General features: G+C 48.6%; 1 protein-coding gene across 1 annotated transcript in view; it reads left to right on the top strand.

Moving 5' to 3' along the window:
• TENM4 (teneurin transmembrane protein 4) overlaps window positions 1-24,803 on the top strand; it is a 116,538-nt gene that overhangs the window by 32,855 nt on the left and 58,880 nt on the right. The window contains exons 6-9 of the mRNA XM_048494008.1: window positions 4,133-4,394; window positions 17,403-17,670; window positions 20,495-20,638; window positions 23,564-23,813. Of these exons, the coding sequence (XP_048349965.1) occupies window positions 4,133-4,394; window positions 17,403-17,670; window positions 20,495-20,638; window positions 23,564-23,813 (924 nt within the window). The remainder of the gene's footprint in view (window positions 1-4,132; window positions 4,395-17,402; window positions 17,671-20,494; window positions 20,639-23,563; window positions 23,814-24,803) is intronic.

Genomic DNA, 24,803 nt, shown 5'->3' with positions numbered 1-24,803 from the left:
TTTCAGATAAGCCTCTACCTCAGCTCAGGTGGAGAAGTGGGGAATGAAACTCGGTTCTCCAGATTAGAGTGCACCTGCTCTTAACCACTATACCACGCTGGCTTGAGAGGCAGATCTTAACTGGCAGGCTGGAAACATTTGTGGAGGACCAGCGACATATACAGTAAAACAAGAGCCAGGGAGCATTACACAATTTATTCCATTATAATTGGTTTGTTTCTCCCAAACACTCGTGATAGAATATATCTCATTCACCTTTTAGGTGTCACTTGACTCCTGTTCTATTTTTTTATTATTTATTTTTCTGCAGACTGACAGGGCTACTTATCTGAAAATTACCTGCTATTTTATAAACACGGGAGCCTCGATGGGATGTTATTTAATTCTTTATTTAGGAACACTTCTGTGCCCCCTCTGCAGGGACACGCTTGAGACCGAAGCAAAGTAAAAACCAAAAAAATGGTAAAACGTGGCAGCACACGGTTTATCGGTAATAAAAACAAGCCACAAAAATGGATGTGGGGGCATAAAAACACCATAAAACGATATTCAGCAGCCTAAGGCGATCTTCATAAAACGCTCCCCAGGCTAGAAGCAGACTGTAATAAACAATCAAAACGTTCAAGTTAAAAGCAAAAGCAAACCTTTTTTTAATCTGGCATCTAAAGGGCTGTAAAGTAGGCATCAGGTGAGCCTTTGCTTTGGCACAAGAGAAAGGTGGGTTCCCTTGTAGGGGTACTAAGACCCAGAGGTGGGATCCAGCAGGTTCTCACAGGTTCCCGAGCAGGCTACTACCGCTTGTGTGTGCCTAGGGGTTACTAATGGGTGATTTTGCCACGTGATTTTTGCCTCAGTTACTCCTCCTCACAGCAGCAGCATGCAGAACTTGGAAGTGCCCAGCAGGAGGTGCACCAAGGCGCAGGTGGCAGCTCATGCCTCGCGGCATTCGGCTTCCGCCAAGGACTCGGGCGCAGCTGCTGCCATCCTTGCCACTGCCCCGCCTCGAATGCCCGGCCACGCCCCCATCGCGTGCCCCGCCCAGCCCCATTGGCGCTACGCCACAGTTTGAATCCCACCACCATGGGAACCTGTTACTAAAAATTGTGGATCCCACCACTGCTAAGACCTCCAAACCTAGATCTATACTCACCAGGTGGGGTCTGGGCATCTCCCAGAATTGGGACTGATCTCCCTGACTTGAACCAGGGAACTGAATGCTTGGGGTGCAGGCGTATTCTAGAATCCCAACACCAAGATTCCTAAACAACCCTGGCACAGTCTCAAAACTTTCAGGGTCTCATCAGGAGACTGCCCTAATGATACCCCATAAGTTTGGTGCAGTTTGGTTCAGGGGGGCCAAAGTTATGGACCCTCAAAACTGTAGCCCCCATCTCCTATTAGCTCCCATTGGAAACAATAGGGGATAGGGGCACCCCCTTTGGGAGTCCACAACTTTGGACTCCTTGAACCAAACTTCACCAAACCTGGGAAATAGCATAAGGACAGTCTCCTGATGATATGATGAAATTATGGTGCTGATATGTCTAAAAATGCACCCCCTGCAGGCACCAATGTCCTGGTGCAAAAAAAATTTGGTCGTGGTGGAGTGGCCGCCCATGGGGGGGGGGCATCCAACTCAGGTTTTGCCCAGGGCTACAGTTTGCCCAGGGCTGCCTCGTTATGCCCCTGGCAGGGGCTGATGGGAATTGTAATCAATGAACATCTGGAGTGCCATAGGTTTGCCACCACGGGCATAGTGTGTGCCAAATGAGCTTGGTTCCATAGATGTAGGCATGGTCTGTGCTCTTAGACCAGACAGGCCCAGTTTTTCTTTGGGGACCTCTCAACTGACAGAGGGAAATCTGTCCTTCCTACTGAAGCATACTTTGGGAACAAAACCAGGGAGTCCAGAACTCACAAACCTTCAGAGGAGTTCCGATGTGGAGAATTAACAGAGCATCCCTAGCCGGCTACACTGAAGCCCCGAGCATCTGTTTGATTATGTCATATTGAGAATGTATCCGATTCCCAGAACTGACACTGGGCAGACGTTCCCTAACCGTACTTCACGGTCTCCTCTAACTCTATGCCTTCTGACTGTCATGGGCAGAAATCCAGGTGGATGTGTAAATTGAAGGTAACATATTTTATGAATACTTAAAAAGCATAATCACATCCTTTTATGGGTCTTCTGCTACCTTAAGTCACATTAAATCCCCCCCCTTATAAATGTGCGGTGCAGGAAAAATGCTGCTAACGTGTCACAATAAACTAACTATCTGAAACCCACCGTAGGAAAAAAAAAGAGAAAAAGTAAGTAACATTTGCCTTCTACGTGGAAGTTTATGACAGAAGCTACGTACCAGCAGCTGTAAAATGGTCGTAAAATAAAATTGGAATTTATATCAAAATCACTCTTAATACCTGTGGGGCTTTTTGCATCTCTGCATAGTTTACCCGGAGAGATTTAGCAGTGAAGTTTTATGCTAACTGGCTGGAAGTTATAGCACAGTTGTCAGTGATATTACCTTTTGGGGAGGTTCCTCAGTCTGTATACCAGTCTATTTATTTTTAAGTTGCCAAGCAACGTATTTGCTTGGAGAAGGTGCAAGGGTAAAACGCTGTTGGCGAGAATGGAATTCTTTGATGGTGATTCGTGTTGATCGCTGATGATTCTGTTAATAATTGTGGCTGGGAAAACAGTTTCTTGCTGGGAATCCCCTGTGCATGTGAGTACCTAATAGCCAAACTGACTTGCTGCTATGATGAAACAAAGGTGAATACAATAGAGCACAGGTGTCAAACTCGCGGCCCTCCAGATGTTATGGACTGCAGTTCCCATCATCCCCTGCCAGCATCATGCTGACAGGGGATGATGGGAACTGTAGTCCATGACATCTGGAGGGCCGCGAATTTGACACCTATGCAATAGAGTGTTTAAAAGAAGAAGAGTAGAAGAGTTTAGATTTATACCCATCTTTCTCTCCTGTAAGAAAACTCAAGGCGGCTTACAAACTCCAGGAGCAACAGTGGCGTAGGAGGTTAAGAGCTCGTGTATCCAATTCCAATTCCAAAGCCTTTATTGGCATTATAAACTACAGAGTTAGTAGAAAAGTAGAAAAGAGGCATTTATCTACTAACTGAGACATTAAACCATTAAAATGCATTAAAACATTAAATACATTAAATACATTAAAACAATGTTAAACGTTCACAACCACGCCTTGTAAACCGCACACATATAAATTAATTAACCATTACTACTATGTAGACAATGATTGCGCCTGACCAAATAGTGCCTCAAAAAACTTGCAACATTCTCACATACAAGATCACAGGACCCATTGAGTAGAAAGTTCATCACAGATGGTAACCTGACAGCGTTTGAGCTCTCTACCAATGGACAGATGTACATGGAGCGTATAGACTCGTATATTGGACACTCCAATAGTACATGTTGAGCCGTCTCAACAACGGCCATGTTACATTGACATAACCTGTTCTCATATGGAGTGTTATTATACCTGCCAAGAGTCATAGCGTTAGGTAGAGCATTAAAACGAGCCAAAGTGTACACTCTGCGTTGTTTGGGGTTGCACAGAATGTACAGATAGTTGGCACAGTAATCTGATCGGACAAGTGTCTTATATTAATTTTTGCTCCCAAAGATGTGCTATGTCTTATTTTCAGGGGATGTCTTATTTTTCCAGGGGATGTCTTATTGTTCTGTTCGCGGGGGCATGCTTCCAAACAAAAACTTTGCGACGTCTTACTTTCAGGGGATGCCTTATACTTAGCACTTCAGCAAAACCTCTGCTATGTCTTATTTCCAGGGGATGTCTTATTTTCAGGGAAACAGGGTAACACAACTTGAATACATTACAAATAGTTTTTAAAAATCCATTGAAACCGACTAAATTTTGGCCAATAGGCCTTCCTCAGTGGTACAAATTGTTAAGATACTATAAAGCAGAAGAAGAGTTTGGATTTATACTCCAGCTTTCTCTCCTGTAAGGACATTCAAGGCGTCTTCGCAGTTCTCGCAGTGGTTCTCAGCAGCCGCGGCAGCCGACACCTTAATATTAATTCGATTGTTTTCTTTCCCCCTGCCCTTGTGTGTTTTTATCCGCAGCTTCGACCTTGTCACCAACGGTGGGATCTCCATCATCCTCCATTTTGAACGGGCTCCTTTCATTACCCAAGAACACACGCTCTGGTTGCCGTGGGACCGCTTCTTCGTCATGGAAACCATCGTCATGAGGCATGAAGAAAACGACATCCCGAGCTGCGACCTCAGCAACTTTGCCCGGCCCAACCCTGTCGTCTCGCCGTCTCCCCTGACAGCGTTCGCCAGCGCCTGTTCCGAGAGAGGCCCCATCGTTCTGGAAATCCAGGTGCGGACCGACCTGAGGAGGGGGGCGGGATGTTTTCACAGGGCAGCCGGCTGTGTCCCTGCTTGCCGAGGCTGTGCTGTGGTGGTGAAGGAGCCTTGGAATCCGCCTCAATGAAACTGCTGTTTGCCAAAAGACAGCAAAAAGCTTTGGTATCCCATATCTTGTTTGCTTGTTTGTTTATTTTCATCTCTCTCTACCCCGCCCGTTCCCCATAGGGTTCAGGGCGGCGTACAACCACTAAAATATATATATAAATACATTTAAACACAGTAAATTCAATAAATACAATAAAATACAGTCTACTAAAAGAACCACCCAGTCAAATGGCGCCAAGCACTCTTTCTCTTTGGAGCAGCAGTGGTGTAGTGGCTAAGAGCAGGTGCACTCTGATCTGGAGGAACCGGGTTTGATTCCCAGCTCTGCCGCTTGAGTTGTGGAGGCTTATCTGAGGAATTCAGATTAGCCTGTGCACTCCCACACACGCCAGCTGGGTGACCTTGGGCTAGTCACAGCTTCTCGGAGCTCTCTCAGCCCCACCCACCTCACAGGGTGTTTGTTGTGAGGGGGGAAGGGCAAGGAGATTGTTAGCCCCTTTGAGTCTCCTACAGGAGAGAAAGGGGGGGATATAAATCCAAACTACTACTACTACTACTACTACTCTTCTTCTTCTTCTTCTTCTTCTTCTTCTTCTTCTTCTTCTTCTTCTTCTTCTCTTGCCCTCGGGAAGACAACTGTGGTGGAATCAAACCCAGCTGGCTTGATGGAAATGCCTGGCGGAAGAGGTCCATCTTGCAGGCCCTGCAGAATTGTTGTAAATCCCGCAGGGCCCTCGGAAGCTTATTCCACCAGGTTGCGGCCAGGACAGTAAAGGCCCTGGCCCTCGTGGAAGCTGGCCGGATATCCTTGGGGCCAGGAGATTCCCCTCCGATGAACGGAGGAGCCTAAGAGGACAATCCTCCAGATTAGAGTACACCTGCTCATAACCACTACGCCACTGCTGCTCACCAGGGCTCCATATCTTGTGAAAACAGCAGAGGTGGTGGCCGGACAGGAAAGAGTTAATTACACCCTCTTTTGGACCTGCCTAGGGCCACTGTCTGCTCTGGCTGAACCCACTTGTAACGTCCTGTAGCCTGGTCCATCACTGAACCACGCCCTATGGTAGTGGCCGTGGTTCAGTGGAAGAACATCTGCGTGGAATGCAGAAGTTTCCAGGTTCAATCACTGGTACCCTCAGTTAAAAGGACATGGTGACAGGAGACGTGAAAGACCTCTACGTGAGACCGGGGAGAGCTACCAACGGTCTGATTTGGTGTGACTGATTCATATGTGACGCTTTATTTATTTATTTACTTACTTACTTACTTACTTACTTACTTACTTACTTACTTACTTACTTACTTACTTACTTACTTACTTACTTACTTATTATTTCGTGTATTTATATCCCGCCATATCTCTAGCAACTCAAGACAGCTTACCATAAAAACATGCACCATAACTACAATAAATAGAAACATTAAAACATCATAAAATCTAAAGCAGATACAACAGATGGCATAAAAATCCAACATGGGAGCAGAAGAAGAAGAAGAAGAAGAAGAAGAAGAAGAAGAAGAAGAAGAAGAAGAAGAAGAAGAAGAAGAAGAAGAGGAGGAGGAAGAGGAGGAGTTTGGATTTATATCCCCCCTTTCTCTCCTGCAGGAGACTCAAAGGGGCTGACAATCTCCTTGCCCTTCCCCGCTCACAACAAATACCCTGTGAGGTGGGCGGGGCTGAGAGAGCTCTGAGAAGCTGTGACTAGCCCAAGGTCACCCAGCTGGCGTGTGTGGGAGTGCACAGGCTAATCTGAAATCCCCAGATAAGCCTCCACAGCTCAGGCGGCAGAGCTGGGAATCAAACCCGGTTCCTCCCGATTAGATACACGAGCTCTTAACCATCTACGCCACTGCGTAGCAAGTGCACATGTTGTAGCCAATCGAGGACAAGAGGTAATTTTAAGGCGGGAGGGGATGTCCGGCCGGCTTGACAGAAAAGGCCCGGCGGCTCTGTTTTGCAGACCCTGAGGAACTGAAACAGACTCCGCAGGGCCTGGATTTCACCAGGCAGAGCATTCCACCAGGCCGGGGCCAGGGCTATAAAAACACTGGCCGGCGAATAGTCCTGGGTCCCGGACTGTTTGGCTATTCAAGAACGCCAGTATCTTCAAGGAGCAGCTCTGCTTTCTTTTACTCTGGCCAAGGCAGCCGTGCCCTTTCTCCCCACACACACACACACCCATGCCTTCCCTCAAGCACAAAGGTTCTCTCCTTTCCAGAGCCCTCAGCTAATTTACCTAGCATTTGCATCCTTTCAATATTTCAAGCTCGCCCCTCGTCTCGTTGCCGTCGCTTGTTTCTGCTCACAGCCGACTGACCGACCGACGGGGAAATGTTGGTTAACAGCGGTCCCCAGCAGCGAAAATCTGCAATTGTCACTGTTGGGGGAAAATGGGAAGAAAGAGGGGGAGGGAATTGAGTCCCAGAGCCACATTATTTACAATTGGGTTGCTGCGAAACGTGAAGCAGAAAAGGCCACATTTATCCACTCGGAGCTGCTCTGCAAAAGCAAAACAAAGTAGGCAAAAGGAAACCGGAGAACCTGGGGCCGTGTTCTCCTCTCAGACTTATTTGCCTGCTTGAAGGCCTGTTGGTGGAGAATGCTCCTGTATTGTTCAAGGAAGGAGAAAACCGGCAAGGTTTAGTGGTTAAGGTGTCTGACAAGGCTCTGAGAACCCAGGTTTGAATCCCTGCTTTGTCGTGGAAATTCGCTGGGTGAACGTGGCCCTGTTACATCCTCAATCCTGTTACATCCTCAGCCCTGACAAATATTTGTATGGGAGCATATTTAGAGGCAGGGAGCCACCATGGTGTGGCAGTTAAGAGCAGGTGAGCTCTAATCTGTTGAACTGAGCCAGCAGTGTGACGCGGCGGCCAAGAAAGCCAATGCGATGGACTTGATGGCCCTTGGGGTCTCTTCCAACTCTACGATTTTATGAAGAAGAAGAAGAAGAAGAAGAAGAAGAAGAAGAAGAAGAAGAAGAAGAAGAAGAAGAAGAAGAAGAGGAGGAGGAGGAGGAGGAGGAGGAGGAGGAGGAGGAGAAGGAGGAGAAGGAGGAGTTTGGATTTATAGCCCCCCTTTCTCTCCTGCAGGAGACTCAAAGGGGCTGACAATCTCCTTGCCCTTCCCCCCCTCACAACAAACACTCTGTGAGGTAGGTGGGGCTGAGAGAGCTCCGAGAAGCTGTGACTAGCCCAAGGTCACCCAGCTGGCGTGTGTGGGAGTGCCCAGGCTAATCTGAATCCCCCAGATAAGCCTCCACAAGTCAGGCAGCAGAGCTGGGAATCAAACCCGCTTCCTCCAGATTAGATAACACGAGCTCTTAACCTCCTACGCCACTGCTGCTCCTGAACTGGGTTTGTTTCCGCATTCCTCCACATGAAACGTTCTGGGTGACCTTTGGCTGGTCACAGTTCTCTCAGAACTCTTTCAGCCTCACAAGAGGTCTGTGGTGGGGAGAGGAAGGGAAAGGAGTTTGTAAGCCGCTTTGAGACTCCTTTCAGTTGAGAAAAGCGGGGTATAAATCCAAACTCTGAGAGACCACCTGGGAGACCACCTCTGGAATGTCTCTTGCCTTGAAAAACCTACAGGGTTGCCATAAATCAGCTGTGACATCACTGCCCTCCCCCCCAAAAAGTTTGGTACGTAATCCCTTTTCCTTGCAATATGACCAGAACTGGGTGCTTTCACCTGCCTGGACAGCCAGCGGTGGAATCCTCGAAACAGGGCAGCGACTTCCTCTGGTAGTCCTTTCGCAACCTGCTGCAGGATTCGTATCATTAGCACCTTGCAAGACCAACAGGGTTTCTCGGGTATAAGCAGTGGTGGGATCCAAAATTTTTAGTAACAGGTTCCCACGGTGGTGGGATTCAAACAGTGGCGTAGCGCCAATGGGGCTGGGCGGGGCACGACAGGGGGCGTGGCTGGGCATTCTGGGGGCGGGGCATTAATAATTTCTCTGTTACTGTAAAAAACTCGTACTGTAAAAAAAAATTCCTAATTTCCAGCTGGTATCTTTCTGTCCGTAATTTAAACTCATTATAGCAAGTCCTATCGTCTACTGCCCACAGAAACAACTACTTCTCCTCTAATTGACTACCTGTCAAATACTTAATATTTTCAAATACTTAATTTTGTTTCTAGACATCAAAAGAAGGAGACTTTCCTTCAACAAGGAACTTTACCATCTTTCTAAAACATGTTTTTAAAACAGCCCAACAGGGAGAATTATCCCGTTTTCTACCTTCACTAACCAGCCACATAGGAAATAACAGGACTTTATGATTTTTGGACCTAATGGAATTTCTAACGGAAAAGCAGGCCCAATTAGTAACCCCCTCTCGGCACACACAAATGATTAGTAACCCACTCTCGGGAACTGGTGAGAACCTGCTGGATCCCACCTCTGGGTATAAGCTTTTGACAGTCAAAGCTTCATCAGATACAATTAGGAATGGAGGCCCCTGTCTGTCAAAGGGAGTTTTAACTCTTGGCAGCCAGAGGCATAAGGGGCGACGGTCTAAAAATGGCCGAAGGAGCAGCCTGGTGGGACGGGGCTGAGGCGAGGAGTGGGGGGGGCGATTCTCCACCCCCACAGGACCAGCTGGCATGCACACAGGGATATGTGTCCCCACAAGTCCCCGTGAGCGCTCCACCTCTGTTGTCAGCTTATCCCCTGGAAATCTTGTCGCTCTTTAAAGCACTACTGAAGTCGAACCTTGCTCTTCTACTGCAGACCTACCCAGCTGCCCTATTGAAACTAGAATCCTCCTGTGAAATCCCTCTTCGAGGTCTACAGAGAACCCCCCTCCCCCTCCGGCTTGGCTTTACCTTACCCGTTTTTAGAGTGTCGCATGGTGTCTAAACTGAGCTTGGAATCGCAGCGTTAGCATGTTGATGTTTCTCTCCCTGCTCCCTCGTTCCGTGCCGTACCCTCCCCTGCGCCTTCCATCACCACTGGCTCGGTGTCGTTTCCCTCCATGATTGACCTTTCCTGCAAAACAGCAGTTGTAACGTAAGGGCACTCATATAAGTTCTGCTTTCTGCGCTGCCACCAATAATATTTTTCCTCTATATAGCCCACTCAATCCTGATTTTCCACACGGCCACCACCCTGACTGGGGAACACCGACACACAGACAAAAATACTAATGACTGGAAAGGTTTTAAAAGATGAACAAAACTGAAACGTTTATTTGCTGGCTTTCACAAAGAGGCTTCTCAGGTAAACTGGAGAGGTTTTACGGCTTGTTGGTTTCAGAATAAAGTTTGTCTTAAAAGATGTTACACTTCAGATTCATATGCACACCGGACACACGCATGGAGTGTCTCTTAAGGAAGATTTAGCTTTGAACAATTAAATTCCCTTACGCACGCAGACACTATTCCTCACTGCTCCAATACCCACTGATCACACCTGGCACACAGTCCAAGCCTCCAGGAGATTGGCACACTTTGGCCTCCCCTCTCTCCCACTAGTCCTAATGTGGCTTCCCTGCCTCCTGGACTGGCTTCTCCCAGACTGGGTGATTCTGGTGATACACCCAGGGGCAAGGCAGACTAGTTAGGTCTGGGCAGTTTTTAAAACCGTAAGCTCCTGAAGGGGCACTTCAATCCTGCAAGTCAGGGACCTCCTCTCTCTGTCAAGCATACACACAGCTTAGGACAGGAGGGACTGGACTTCTGTCAGCCAACTCTGCTGAGACCAGAATCCTCTTCTTCCCCAGAGCTGAACAGACTCCTCTCTGCTAGACTCCCTGCTCTGCTCTCTCTCTGACCCGACTCCGACTCAGAACTCAAGCTCTCCCTCTCGAGTGCTCCTAAAGCCCACTGGCTCCCTAGCTCTTGCCAAACGTTACTGGACACCTTTTTCAGCCAATCAGGCTCTGCCCTCCCTTGTAGAGGTTCTTTTTTTCTATTTTTCTGGCTGTTGCTACGGCCTTGCCCCTTCGGCCTGCTGTACACCAGCCCTTCAGGGTGGGGCAAGATTCGATTTACATATGTCCCTCTTTCCCTAAAACATTATGTGGACTACTGAGGCGGCAAACCTGCGTTGCAGCAGTGTAAATAAAGCTTACACATCGCTAACAACAAAACTTAAAACAGTTTTCATAAAATTTCACATTTTCACATGCATTCAGTTTTTACCTTAAAGTTCACTTACCATAAACATTCTTACCAGGTTAAACTTACCATAAATCCTATATTATACTTCAATAGCAATTTCCAGCAATGGCATTATATTTCAACAAGCATTTTTAAACTCAGTAATGCCTACATACATTCTCTGTTACCTGTTTCTATTCAGATGTCTTTACTGGGTGGGTGCTCTAAGCACAGGGTAAATTTTCCCTTTTCCCTCCAGTAAAAGGTGCTTCCCTCATGAGTGGTTATCCAAATCCCTAAGCTGGACATTCCATGCCTCACTCATGGCAAGGTTAAGTTGCCTTTTGAGTGCGGTGGTGAATTTGGATGGTGACACCACATTAGGCAAGGTAAATTTCCTTCTAAACTTACCCCTTTCTGCCAAATCAAAAGCTTGAGGTTTTACACCTCTGGCTTTCTTTACCACTTTGCCTCTTTTGTGGTAAGGCTTTGTCATTTCATCATAAAGCACGTTCTTACAGTGCCCTCCACCAGAACACACACTTATCAAATAATGCATATCAGACCCTTTCATTTTTATACCAGATTGACCTCCCCCGGTCCCCTCAAATTTCCTCTTGAGTCTGGTATTCAAAACTTCAGCTCGGTCTTCTGCTGGGCAGCTGCAATGTTGGGCTTTCACAACAGTCCTCATCGTTGGCTGCTGAAGCGCTCTGTTGAGGTCTGCGGCTGCTGCTGCTTTCAGTTCATTTTGATGTTTCTGCCAGACCTGCACTGTCCTGCACAAGTCCTGTACAACAATGTCCCAGCTCTTGCTGCATTCTGGATCCGTTTCAGGAACTGGAACCTCCTGCCGCGCAAAGTTGGTTAGGCAGACATTGGCAGTCTTCTTCGCCTCCTTTTCCCTCACAGGAATCGTCTTGCGAACTTCCCGGTACCGCTCCGCAGGAACGTTGTTCAGCTGCACCGCTGGGCACGTTGGGAGGGTGTTGGCAACTGCGCCTCCTTTTCCCTCACAGGAATCGTCTTGCGAACTTCCCGGTACCGCTCCGCAGGAACGTTGTTCAGCTGCACCGCTGGGCACGTTGGGAGGGCGTTGGCAACCGCCTCCACCTCTGGAACTGCCTGGCACTGAACTGGAACCACCTTGATAGCTTTTGGGTCAGCAAGCTCAGCTGTCTCCTTCCGTTCTTTCAGGAACTCATCCTGCCTCTGGTCTTCTTGGCACCAGTCAGCATGAACACTGTCCATCTGCAACTCTGGGTCTGCTGCAGACTCAGCCTGGTTCACAAAGTCAGGCGTTAAGGAGTTTTCTGCGCCTCCTGGACTTCTAAATGTTGGCAAGGCACACCTTGCAGGGTTGGCGTTGTCACTTCCAACTGCATCTTCTGGGTGCCATTCTGAGGGTTTCCCATCAGCATTTGGGAAAAGATTTCCCTCCAGTTTATCTGGTACACTGGCAACCCTGGAAACTGTTTCCATTTTCTCATCTGATGAGGGAAATTCCACAACAGTGTGGGGGATGGGCAGCTCTGCTCTGAGCTTCATTTCCCTCACTCTCAAATCAAACATGTCCTTCTCGTGGCTCATGTTTGCCTCACGATTTCCGCCATTTTAAACGGCTCTTTCTTTCTGGCCCTTTCAGCCCGTTTAATTTAACTATTTCAACTTCTACCTTTTTTATATTTCATTTCGGCCATCACTCTAGCCTCTAATTTTGCTTTTTCATCTCCAGAAGCCATCTTAGCTTTCTCAATCCCAGCATCTATACTGGCCAGTTTAGGTTTCAAAATCTCTAATTCCTGACCAATTCCTTCAAATGCTTCAATATCATCTGCTGTGACTTTCCCCTCACCAGCTTCTTCCTGTGTCTTAGGTGGTGCCATTGTGTGAGGTGAAAGTGACTGCTTTTCCTCACAGAAATCAGTAAAATAAAATAAAACAAAATGAAATGGGCTTTCCTCAGCGTGTTGTTACTGGATCTAGATATTACTCGGATCCCGCCGCTTGCCGCCAATGTAAACAGAAAGCCACTTATATATAAGTTCTGCTTTCATGCGCTGCCACCACAATATTTTTCTCTCTATATAGCCCACTTCCAATCCTGATTTTCCACACGGCCACCACCCTGACTGGGGAACACCGACACACAGACAAAAATACTAATGACTGGAAAGGTTTTAAAAGATGAACAAAACTGAAACGTTTATTTGCTGGCTTTCGCAAGGAGGCTTCTCAGGTAAAGTGGAGGGGTTTTACGGTTGTTGGTTTCAGAATAAGTTTGTCTTAAGATGTTACTTCAGATTCATATGCACACCGACACACGCAGGTGTCTCTTAAGGGAAGATTTAGCTTTGAACAATTAAATTCCCTTACGCACGCAGACACTATTCCTCACTGCTCCAATACCCACTGATCACACCCAAGCACACAGTCCAAGCCCAGGAGATTCTGGCACACTTGGCCTCCCTCTCTCCCACTAGTCCTAATATGGCTTCCCTGCCTCTGGACTGGCTTCTCCCAGACTGGTGATTCTGGTGATACACCCAGGGGCAAGGCAGACTAGATAGGTCTGGGCAGTTTTAAAACCGCCAAGCTCCTGAAGGGCACTTCAATCTGCACCCAGTCAGGGCCTCCTCTCTCTGTCAAGCATACACCGCTTAGACAGGGACTGGACTTCTGTCAGCCAACTCTGCTGAGACAGAATCCTCTTCTTCCAGAGCTGACAGACTCCTCTCTGCCAGACTCTGCTCTGCTCTCTCTCTGACCGACTCCGATCAGAACTCAACTCTCCTCTCAGTGCTCTAAGCCCACTGGCTCCCCCTAGCTCTTGCCAAACGTTACTGGACCTTTTTCAGCCAATCAGGTCGGTTCTCTCCTTGTGGAGCCTTTTTTTCTTTTTCTGGCTGTTGCTAAGGCCTTCTCCCTTTGGCCTGCTGTACACCAGCCCTTCAGGGTGGGGCAAGTTCGTTACAGCAGTCAATCAATAAAGGCGGACCACACTTGAGAGAAGCAATAATTTCCTAACACGGAATTGCACAAGGCGTTGCATCCTCGGTAGTTATTTCTGCTTGCCCCTCTCCCATGCGATCTGGCTGCGAAGACAGATCGCATTAAAGGACTTCTCCCTGCACCCCCCTCTTCACCTAATACTGCTCCGCTTGCAACCAGCTGCCTCGATTCCCAGCATGCCTGGTTGCTAAGCTTGTGAAATACATAATTTTTTTTAAAAGAAGGAAAAATACCCTGGCTTTCCCCCAGTTCTGTTGTTTCTCACCCTTGTACACAGCAAGCTATGCAAATGAAAAAGGCTGCATCGGGCAGCGTAAATAATTATGAGAGCCACTGTGCTTTTGCTTTTCCGAGCTATGGGTTTGCAGCCGCTCTTGGCTTGTGAATTACCCTTTTCAGGATGTATTTGGGGGTCTCTGCTAATTGCACAAAGCATCCTTTTATTGGGGTGTTGTGCGGTTTCCCGGCTGTACAGCCGTGTTCTAATAGCATTTTCTCATGACGTTTCGCCTGTATCTGTGGCTGGCGCCTATCAGATCCTCTGAAGATGCCAGCCACAGATGCAGGCGAAACGTCAGGAGAAAATGCTACTAGAACACTGCCGTACAGCCGGGAAACCGCACAACACCCCAGTGATTCTGGCCGTTACATCCTCAATCCTGTTACATCCTCAGCCCTGACATGAAAATGTAATTACATGAAATAATAGCTGGCGTTTTAATTACATGAAAATGTAATTATATAATAATAGCATGAAATTACATGAAAATGTAATTATATTATTGTTGTATAGTTAAAATTAACTGGCAGAGGGAAAGAACGGGCTGAATTTTTGCAAATGTAATTAAAACGCCAGCTATTATTATATAATAAACTTATTATATAAATTATTGAAATCCTGATCGGGAATTTTGGCCACCCCCTATGTATCTAATATTACATCCGCAAAATGCCACTGGGCTTTTTCTAGGGCCTGTTTTGACACTTTTTCATCTGCCAATGTAGCGGGAAGATTTTAAAAGATCCCACAGCGCAGGAGGGTACATGTGTGAAATTCAAGGGAAGTAGACTCTATATCACACATCCTACTGCATTGTGAGCTCCACAAAGAGGAAAGGAAGTCTCTGGCCCCTTCTGCACATGCAGAATAATGCACTTTCAATCCACTTCCAATGCACTTTGAAGCTAGATTTTACTGTGCGGAATAGTAAAATCCACTTGCAAACAGTTGTGAACATGGTATGAATGTGCTCCCTTTTCATCAGCAACACACATGTCAGTGGACACAGCTGTTTCCACATTTCCTTTTCCAAGAGACGGAGCAATTTGGGCTTCTGTGGTCAGGATGAGCGTTTATCACACGTTGTGTGATTGGTGTTTGGAATATGCTGCCACAGGAGGTGGTGATGGCCACTCACCTGGATAGCTTTAAAAGTGGCTTGGACAGATTTATGGAGGAGAAGTCGATCTCTGGCTACCAATCATGATCCTCCTTGATCTCAGATTGCAAATGCCTTAGCAGACCAGGTGCTCGGGAGCAGCAGCAGCAGCAGAGGGCCACTGCTTTCGCATCCTGCAGGTGAGCTCCCAAAGGCACCTGGTGGGCCACTGCGAGTAGCAGAGAGCTGGACTAGATGGACTCTGGTCTGATCCAGCAGGCTAGTTCTTATGTTCTTATGCTTCAGCTTGCTTCTGTCTGTGCAGATATTCCCGGCTTCTGAGCTGTTAGAAAAGTTTTCTGAAAATTGGTCGAAAACATGTCAACGTGTCCTTTTATATTTAAGCGCCGTGAAGTCGCAGCCAACTTACAGTGACCCCTTCGCGGGGTTTCCAAGGCGAGAGATAAGCAGAGGTGTTTCCCGCCCCCCGGGTCTTCCTCGATGGCCTCACGTCCAAATACTAATCAGGCCGATCCTGTTTTGGCGCCCAGGCTCCAAGGGGCACTTTCGCAGATGCTGAATAATGCACTTTCAGTCCATTTCCAGTGCCCTTTAGTGGACTTTGCCATTTCACGGAGCGAAAACCATTTGCAGAGTGCACTCAAAGCAGACGGAAAGTGCATTATTCAGCATGTGTGAAATTAAGCTCCGGATAGTCGGGGGGTTTTGAGGCTGTTCACTGTGTCATCAAAGCTTTCAGGAAAATTCTGTAAATGGTGTGCCTTTGTTCATTATAGATCCCTGTCATGCTAAGATATTTATACACACACAAACAGGGGCTGTTCCACCCTGTTTTCTCTAATTATCTATGCATAGGCCTTCTGTCCTTCCTTCCCGGTGTTTGGCTTGAATATAGGAATGTGTGTTGGAATACCGTGTTTCCCCGAAAACCAAGATCTACCCCGAAAATAAGCCCTATCGTGATTTTTCAGGATTTTGGGAGGATGCTTGAAATACAAGCCTTACTCCAAAAATAAGCCCTACCGGTAGTTACAGATCAGGATGGTGTGATCCAGCAAGGTGCTCCCTGCCGATGAGGACGCGGCTTGCATCACACGTGACGGGCTGCCGAGAGCCCGCCTGAATGAATTGTGAAGGTACCGCATTTCCCCTAAAATAAGCCCTACCCCGAAAATAAGCCCTAATGCATCTTTTGGTGCAAAAATTAATATAAGACCCTATCTTATTTTGGGGAAAACACGGTACATATTTTTACTACCGCTCATAACATTGCAGATGTGTTGGGCTGAATGAACCCTACGGTTGTATGTTGTTCCTGAAACTCATATTGGAATATATATCAGAATGTGCTTTACTTCACCGTTCCGTAGGTGGTGAAATGGCAGAAGGTTTAGAAAAAACACATTTAAGTCTGTTTCAGCGTGCCACCGGGCCCTGCTAACTTGATCTTGTCAGACCCTGGAGGCTAAGCAAAGTCAGCTCTAGTTAGTACTTGGATGGGAGACGGCCAAGGAAGTGTAAGGTTATTACATAGAGGCAGGAAGTGGCAAACCAGCTTTGTAAGTCTTTTGCCCTGACATAGATCACCCAGGCTAGTCAGATCTCATCAGATCCCAGAAGCTAAGAAGCTCAGCTCTGGTTAGTGCTTGGATGGGAGACTGCCAAGGAAGTCTAAGGTTATTACATGGAGGCAGGCAGTGGCAAACCACCTTTGTAAATCTGACATAGATCACCCAGGCTAGCCTGATCTCATCAGATCCCGGAAGCTAAAAAAAGTCACCTCTGGTTAGTACTTGGATGGCAAACTGCCAAGGAGGTATAAGATTATTTCATGGACGCAGTCAATGACAAACTACCTTTGTAAGTCTTTTGCCCTGACATGGATGGCCCAGGCTAGCCCAATCTTGTGAGATCCCAGAAGCTAAGAAGGTCAGCTCTGGTTAGAACCGCCTTTTTGAGAACAGTTCAATAATCTGGGCCTGTTGGTGTTTGGTTCTTAGCGACGTTTTGTTCAGGTATTTTTCAGAACAGAGTTTCTGTCATTCTATTTGCTTGGCCAACTGTATCACTGAATAACGTTCACCACAGGAGGGGATGGTACCACAGGAGGTGGTGATGGCCACTAACCTGGATAGCTTTAAAAGGGGCTTGGGCAGATTTATGGAGGAGAAGTCGATCTGTGGCTACCAATCCTGACTGCAAATGCCTTAGCAGACCTGGTGCTCGGGAGCAGCAGCAGCAGCAGAAGGCCAATGCTTTCACATCCTGGACGTGAGCTCCCAAAGGCATCTGGTGGGCCACTGCAATAGCAGAGTGATGGACTAGATGGACTCTGGTCTGATCCAGCAGGCTCTTTCTTATGTTTCACCGGTATGTTGCACTTGTTTTCCAGGCTTTACAAGAAGAGATTAAAATCTCAGGCAGCAAAATAAAGCTCAGCTACCTGAGCAGCCGCACGTCCGGCTACAAATCCGTCCTGAGGATCAGCTTGACCCATCCAACCATCCCGTTCAACCTGATGAAAGTCCACCTCATGGTCGCGGTTGAGGGACGCCTCTTCCGGAAGTGGTTCGCCGCGGGTCCGGAGCTCTCCTACTACTTTGTGTGGGACAAGACGGACGTCTACAATCAGAAGGTGTACGGGCTGTCGGAAGCCTTTGGTAAGAGACGGCTTGTGTTGTCTCGTCAATGGTTTTGTTGGAGAGGTTGTGTGATTGGAGGGGGTCAGACGAGGAACTGGGAATGCTGGGTTCGGGCACTCACCTTGCAGTGACACTCACTGGGTGACCTTGGACCAGTCTCCGTTAATCTACTTTGCAGGACTGTTGTGAAGGTAAAAGCAGGAACCAGCATGGTGTAGTGGTTAAGACAGGTGGATTCTAATCTTAGGCCTCACGCGGCCTGGGACCCTCGTACCTTCGGGACTGCATTACCCCATATGTCCCAGCTCGACCTCTGCGTTTGGCAGAGGCCAACTTACTGGAGATCCCTGGCCCCTCAATGATGCGGCTGGCCTCCACTCGGGCCAGGGCCTTTACGGCTCTGGCCCCTGCCTGGTGGAATGCTCTCCCTCCAGCTGTCCGGGCCCTGCGGGACCTTGGCGATTTCCGCAGGGCCTGTAAGACTGAGTTGTTCCACTGGGCCTTTGGAGAGACCAGCCGCTGAGTGTGCCCCCCCCCTTCCATTCCATGAGTCCCCAATATTATCGGGACCCACTACCTCTCCCTCCTCCTTCTAGGAGGATTAGGTTTAAGTGAGATGCCTCTCTTAGGACACCATTGCTGTTTTTATTATATTTATGGAAGTTGTACCATGATGATTTTATATATGGTTTTATGTTGTACACCGCCCAGAGCCCTTTGGGGATGGGGCGGTATATTAAATAAACAAACAAACAAATAAATAAATCTGGAGAACCGGGTGTGATTCCCCACTCCTCCACCTGAGTGGCAAAGGCTTGGTGACCTTGGGCTAGTCACAGTTTTTCGGAACTCTCTCAGCCCCACCTAAGTTTTTAAGAAGTTTAGTTCCACTCTGAAACCAAAACCTTGCCATTCTAGAGAGGGTCATGCGCATTGTGTTGAGTGATATCCCTGCTTGGTAGCCTTGTTCCACATGGGAAGGGGCTGCGGCTTAGGGGAAGAACCTTTTCCTTGCAGGCAGAAGGTCCCAGGTTCGATCTCCGGCACCTCCAATTAAAAGTGATGTAAAAGGAAGGGATGTAAAAGGAAGTGATGCAAAAGACCTCAACTTGAGATGCTGGAGAACCCCTTGCAGTCAGAGCAGGCAGTACTGATCTGGATAGATCAGTATGAAGCACTGTGAGAGAGCTTCATATATGTTCTCCTGCCCTTGTTCATTGGACGTCCCTTTGCTGTTAGAACAATGGTATCCATCCAGAGAACCACGTTCACAATTGTCATCAGCCAAAAGAGCCATATTTACTTCCATTCCTAGCAAGAGACCCGCACTTCAGGTTTGACTTGTCGCGTACCTGTTGCTCCAGTTTCAAGGTGGGAACCTCCTGCAGAGGCGGAGCACCCATGGGGACATGTCGGGTCCCATGTCCCTGGGCACACTCCATCCTATCACGTGGGGGGCCCCCGCAAAAATTGCCCCCCACACCCTTTCTCCCCCATGCTGACTCAGCTCCCAGGTCGGTGCAGGGGGCCCCCACGCCTCCTCCACGCCGACTTGGCTCATCCGCACCGGGGAGGATTGGATGGTGCCCATGGCGGGGTGCAAAATCGCCCCCACACCCTTCCTCCCCTTCACCGACTTGGCTCATCCGAGCCACATCGGCGTGGGAGGAGGCACAAAATCAGGCACCATTGACCCAGGCGCCATTTCCCTCCACTACGCCTCTGATCTCCTGTCAACCGCCAGCTTCCCCCACCAGGCAGTCACCTTGCCCACTTTACTGAAACGTGACCCAGGAGCCCCGTTTGGAAGCAGCGCTCAAAGGAGCCACAAGTAGCATGTCAAAGTGCCACGCACGAGCATTGCTGAGTTAAAAGATCGAAATTGCAAACCGGGGAGACCTGGAGTGCTTTGTCGCTAAGAAACGTCTCTCCGATGGAGCCGGGTTTTTTTAAAATAATCAGTGCGTCTGTTCGACCTCTATTGTCAGGTTGACCTTTTTTAAAAATGTTCAGTAGCTTCTCGAGAGGGAAACTCTGCATGGATGTAACGGTGTTTTCAATCAGAAACTGGTTTCAATCTGCACAAAGGCCTTTTTGACCAAGCCCTGTGATAAGTTGCTGCTGAACACGAAGTCTCCTTGGCGGTGGAGCCTCCTTCTTTGGAGGTTTTTCTGACAGTCAGGGCTGTTCGACAGTGGAATTCACTGCCTCGGAGAGCGGTGGAGTCTCCTTCTTTGGAGGTTTTTCAACAGAGGCTGGATGGCCATCCGTCAGCAGTGCTTTGATGGTGTGTTCCTGCATGGCAGGGGGATTGGACTTGATGGCCCGGGTGGTCTCTTCCAACTCTATGATTCTATGATACTGTGTCAATTAATCTAAGATTCACAAACACGCGTGGCACATAGGCGCTGGCCCAAGCAATTTATATTACCTGTTAGTTTCTTGTAAAGTATGCCAAATTGTTGGCTATTCGACTTATCAAACTATTATATCTTCATAATACATATATATCTCCACTAAATCCAATTCATGCAACAATTTATTGCATAAATTTATTGCATGAAGTCCATAATCATGTATTTGCATGATTTATTGCATGAATTTATTGCATGAAGTCCATAATCATGTATTTGTTAAACCAACAATGTCCATAGTCTTGTAAATATTATTGCGTCGATGTCACCCATTGTGACTGTAATACAAGTTCATGACAATTAATGAAAATCCTGAATTGGTGGCTTGAATTACTGGACGTAGCACATTAATTACTGAGTCAATTAAATAATGGGTTTCTCTCTCCCCCCTCTCTCTCTCCCCCCCTCTCTCTTCTCCCCACCCCCAGTCTCAGTGGGGTTCGAATACGAATCGTGTCCGGACTTGATCCTTTGGGAGAAGAGGACGGCGGTGCTGCAGGGCTACGAAATCGACGCGTCCAAACTCGGAGGCTGGTCTTTGGACAAGCACCATGCTCTCAACATCCAGAGTGGTACGTTGGCTCCTTCCCAACTCTACCGCTCGCTCCCCCGCCCCCAGCCCCCCCCCAGCCCCCACTGCAACCATAAAAATAGCACCAGGCTGACACAGTTCCACCGTGTGTAGTTGCTTTTTCGCCATTAATAATTCAGCCAAAAGGGGAGGGAGACACACAGAGCCACGTAAATTGCTAACAAATTATTTATCGTAACCTACATAGTGTGCCAACTTCTGGTGCGCGTCCATGGAATCGGTGGGGAGGGGTGGACTTCTATAGTTCCGCTGCAAGGACTTCTTTGTGGCAGGGCTTGTGTTTTGCCGTGCCGTCTCGCAAGAAAGCATTGTGAACGCCTCCCGTCTGCAGCACAGGGAAGGAAGTCCAGGGATGCATGCCACGGGTCTGATCAAAACTTTGCAGCAGTGGCGTAGGAGGTTAAGAGTTCGTGCATCTAATCTGGAGGAACTGGGTTTGATTCCCAGCTCTGCCGCCTGAGCTGTGGAGGCTTATCTGGGGAATTCAGGTTAGCCTGTGCACTCCCACACACGCCAGCTGGGGGACCTTGGGCTAGTCACAGCTTCTCGGAGCTCTCTCAGCCCCACCCACCTCACAGGGTGTTTGTTGTGAGGGGGGAAGGGCAAGGAGATTGTAAGCCCCTTTGAGTCTCCTGCAGGAGAGAAAGGGGGGATATAAATCCAAACTCTTCTTCTTCTCTTCTTTGTTGCAAGCAAACCTTTACGGTTCCAAGAAGCAGAGGGTCGAAGGAGATAGGCATGGTGGAAGTAGGAGATTTGCCTTGGAGAAGAAATTCAGTTCTGTTTTCCTACCTAATTTGCTACTTCCACTAGGATAGTGAAGAGAAGGTCAAGAGGTGACATGATAGCCATGTTTAGATATCTGAAGGGATGCCATGTTGGTGAGGGAGCAAGCTTGTTTTCTGCTGCTCCAGACACTAGGACCAGGGGTCATGGGTTCAAGGTGCAGGAAAGGAGATTCCACCTAAACCTCAGGAGGAAACTTCCTGATGCTAAGGGCTGTTCGACTGCCTCAGAGTGGGTGGAGTCTCCTTCTTTGGAAGCTTTTAAACAGAGGCTGGATGGCCACTTGTCAGGAGTGCTTTGATTGTATGTTCCTGCATGGCAGGGGGCTGGATTTGATGGCCCTTGGGGTCTGTTCCAACTCCATGATTCTATGATACCTTGGGTTGGGAGGGGCAATTGAGGGGGACATCAGACTATATTTACAGCAAGCTTTCTTTTCCATTTGTAAACTTTAGGTATCTTTTTTTTTAAAGAAGAACCAGGGGGCATCCATTGAAAATGCTGGGGGGAAGAATTGGGACTAATAAAAGGAAACACTTCTTCACGCAACGTGTGATTGGTGTTTGGAATGTGCTGCCACCGGAGGTGGTGATGGCCACTAACCTGGATAGCTTTAAAAAGGGCTTGGACAGATTTATGGAAGAGAAGTCGATCTATGGCTACCAATCTTGATCCTCCTTGATCTGAGATTGCAAATCCCTTAGCAGACCAGGTGCTCGGGAGCAGCAGCAGCAGCAGAAGGCCACTGCTTTCACCTCCTGCATGTGAGCTCCCAAAGGCACCTGGTGGGCCACTGCGAGTAGCAGAGTGCTGGACTAGATGGACTCTGGTCTGATCCAGAAGGCTAGTTCTTATGTTCTTATGTAGAGGCTATAGTGGGGGCAGCAGGCCGATCCATAGCAACTTCTCAGTTTCTCTGTGCCTGCTCCCGCGTACACCAAAACACGTTCAGAAGAGGGAAGTGAGGGGCTGTTTCTGACTGGACAGCAGCTTCTGAGCTGTTTGGGGCCAAAATGGAGATATAGGGAGATGCCAAATGGACCAACTGCCACACAACTGCCCGTTTTCACGTTAAAAAAGCAGGGAGGCAGATCTTGCTTTAGAGAGCCAGCAGTGGTGTGCTGGTTAAGAGCAGGTGCACTCTAATCTGGAGAACCGGGTTCAAATCCCCTCTCTGCCCCTTGAGCTGTGGAGGCTTATCTGGTGAACTAGATTAGCTTGTGCACTCCAACACATGCCAGCTGGGTGACCTTGGGCTAGTCACAGTTCTTTGAAGCGCTCTCAGCCCCAGCTACTTCACAGGGTGTTTGTTGGGGGAGCAGCGGGGGGGGGGGGGGAAGGGAAAGGAAAGGAGATTGTAAGCCCCTTTGGGTCTCCTTACAGGAGAGAAAAAGGTAAAGTTTCCCCTTCAGTCGTGTTCGACCCTGGGGTACCACTGCGAGCAGTGATTTTATAGGCAAGCAGCAGTGGTGTAGGAGGTTAAGAGCTCGTGTATCTAATCTGGAGGAACCGGGTTTGATTCCCCACTCTGCCGCCTGAGCTGTGGAGGCTTATCTGGGGAATTCAGATTAGCCTGTACACTCCACCGCATCCCAACTGGGTGACCTTGGAGCTGATCACAGCTTCTGGCGGAGCTCTCTCTCAGCCCCACCGCCTCATAGAGATTGTTTGTTGTGAGGAGCAGGATATTGTAAGCCCCTTTGACTCTCCTGCAGGAGAGAAAGGGGGGATATAAATCCAAACTCCTCTTCTTCTTCTGTTGGGGGGTAGTTTGCCATTGCTTTCCCCAGCTATCCTTTACCCCCTAGCTATGAGCTAGGTACTCATTTACCGACCAAGAAATGGATGTATGGATGGCTGAGTTGACCATGAGCCAGCTGCCAGGATATCTGACTCACAGGGGACTCAAACTCCTGACCGTGTGAGTGGCAGTGCATTCACTTAACCACTATGCCACGCGGCTCCTCAGGAGAGAAAGGGGGGATATAAATCCAACTCTCCTTCTGCTGCTGCTTACATTGCTCTCATTGCCCACGTGGCTCACGCGGTTATGTATCCCAACTGCCTCAGCAGCAACTATTTGCACCCCAATGTCTTTTTCCCCTCTGTCACTTTGCAGGGATCCTGCATAAGGGGAACGGGGAAAACCAGTTCATTTCACAGCAGCCGCCCATCATCGGGAGCATCATGGGAAACGGGCGCAGGCGGAGCATCTCCTGCCCCAGCTGCAACGGCCTCGCCGACGGGAACAAGCTCCTGGCGCCGGTCGCTTTGACATGCGGGTCCAACGGGAGCCTCTACGTGGGAGACTTCAACTACATCCGGAGAATCTTCCCCTCCGGGAACGTCATCAACATCCTGGAATTAAGGTATGGCGGGCTGCCCGGTGAGAGGGGGGTCAATTTTTACAGACATTCCTGTGTGGTGTTTTTCCATGTATACCCATAAAGCTGCCTTATATTGAGTCAGAGGCTTGGTCCATGAAGGTCGGGTTTGTCTACTCCAGTGATGGCGAACTTATGGCATGGGTGCCGGAAGTGGCACTCGGAGCTCTCACTTGGAGCCTTAGAGGAGCAGCAGTGGCGTAGGAGGTTAAGAGCTCGTGTATCTAATCTGGAGGAACCGGGTTTGATTCCCAGCTCTGCCGCCTGAGCTGTGGAGGTTTATCTGGGGAATTCAGATTAGCCTGTGCACTCCCACACACGCCAGCTGGGTGACCTTGGGCTAGTCACAGCTTCTCAGAGCTCTCTCAGCCCCACCCACCTCACAGGGTGTTTGTTGTGAGGGGGGAAGGGCAAGGAGATTGTAAGCCCCTTTGAGTCTCCTGCAGGAGAGAAAGGGGGGATATAAATCCAAAACTCTTCTTCTACTGCCACTACTTCTTCTTCTTCTTCTTCTTCTTCTTCTTCTTCTTCTTCTTCTTCTTCTTCTTCTTCTTCTTCTCTGTGGGCATGCGCACACAGAGTTTGTCATGTGGGGGCGGGACGGAAAATCACACACACCCACACACACATATCTAGGCTGGCCTGGGCCACTGAGCACGACATGCGCAGTGAGCAGGGAGGACTCGGCTGGCGGGCTGGTGCCTGTGGCTGCGGCCCGGGGAGTGGGGGGTGGGGGCGCAGAGGAGGCAGAGATGCTAGAGAGGCACAGAGCAATGCACGCAGGACTTGCTGGAGACTAGAGCAGGCTGGCCCCTGCTCGAGCGGGTGGGGCGGAGGAAGACGGAGCCAACTGATTTTTTTCTAAACTGAAACCTCAGCATTCAGGTTAAATTGCCGGGTTGGCACTTTACAATAAATAAGTGGGGTTTGGGTTGCAATTTGGGCACTCGGTCTCAAAAAGGTTCGCCATCACTG

This window comes from Sphaerodactylus townsendi, linkage group LG04 (assembly GCF_021028975.2).
Source record: "Sphaerodactylus townsendi isolate TG3544 linkage group LG04, MPM_Stown_v2.3, whole genome shotgun sequence".
NCBI lineage: Eukaryota > Metazoa > Chordata > Lepidosauria > Squamata > Sphaerodactylidae > Sphaerodactylus > Sphaerodactylus townsendi.
The sequence above is the reverse complement of the archived record's forward strand: the minus strand, read 5'-3'. Positions and strand labels throughout refer to the sequence as shown.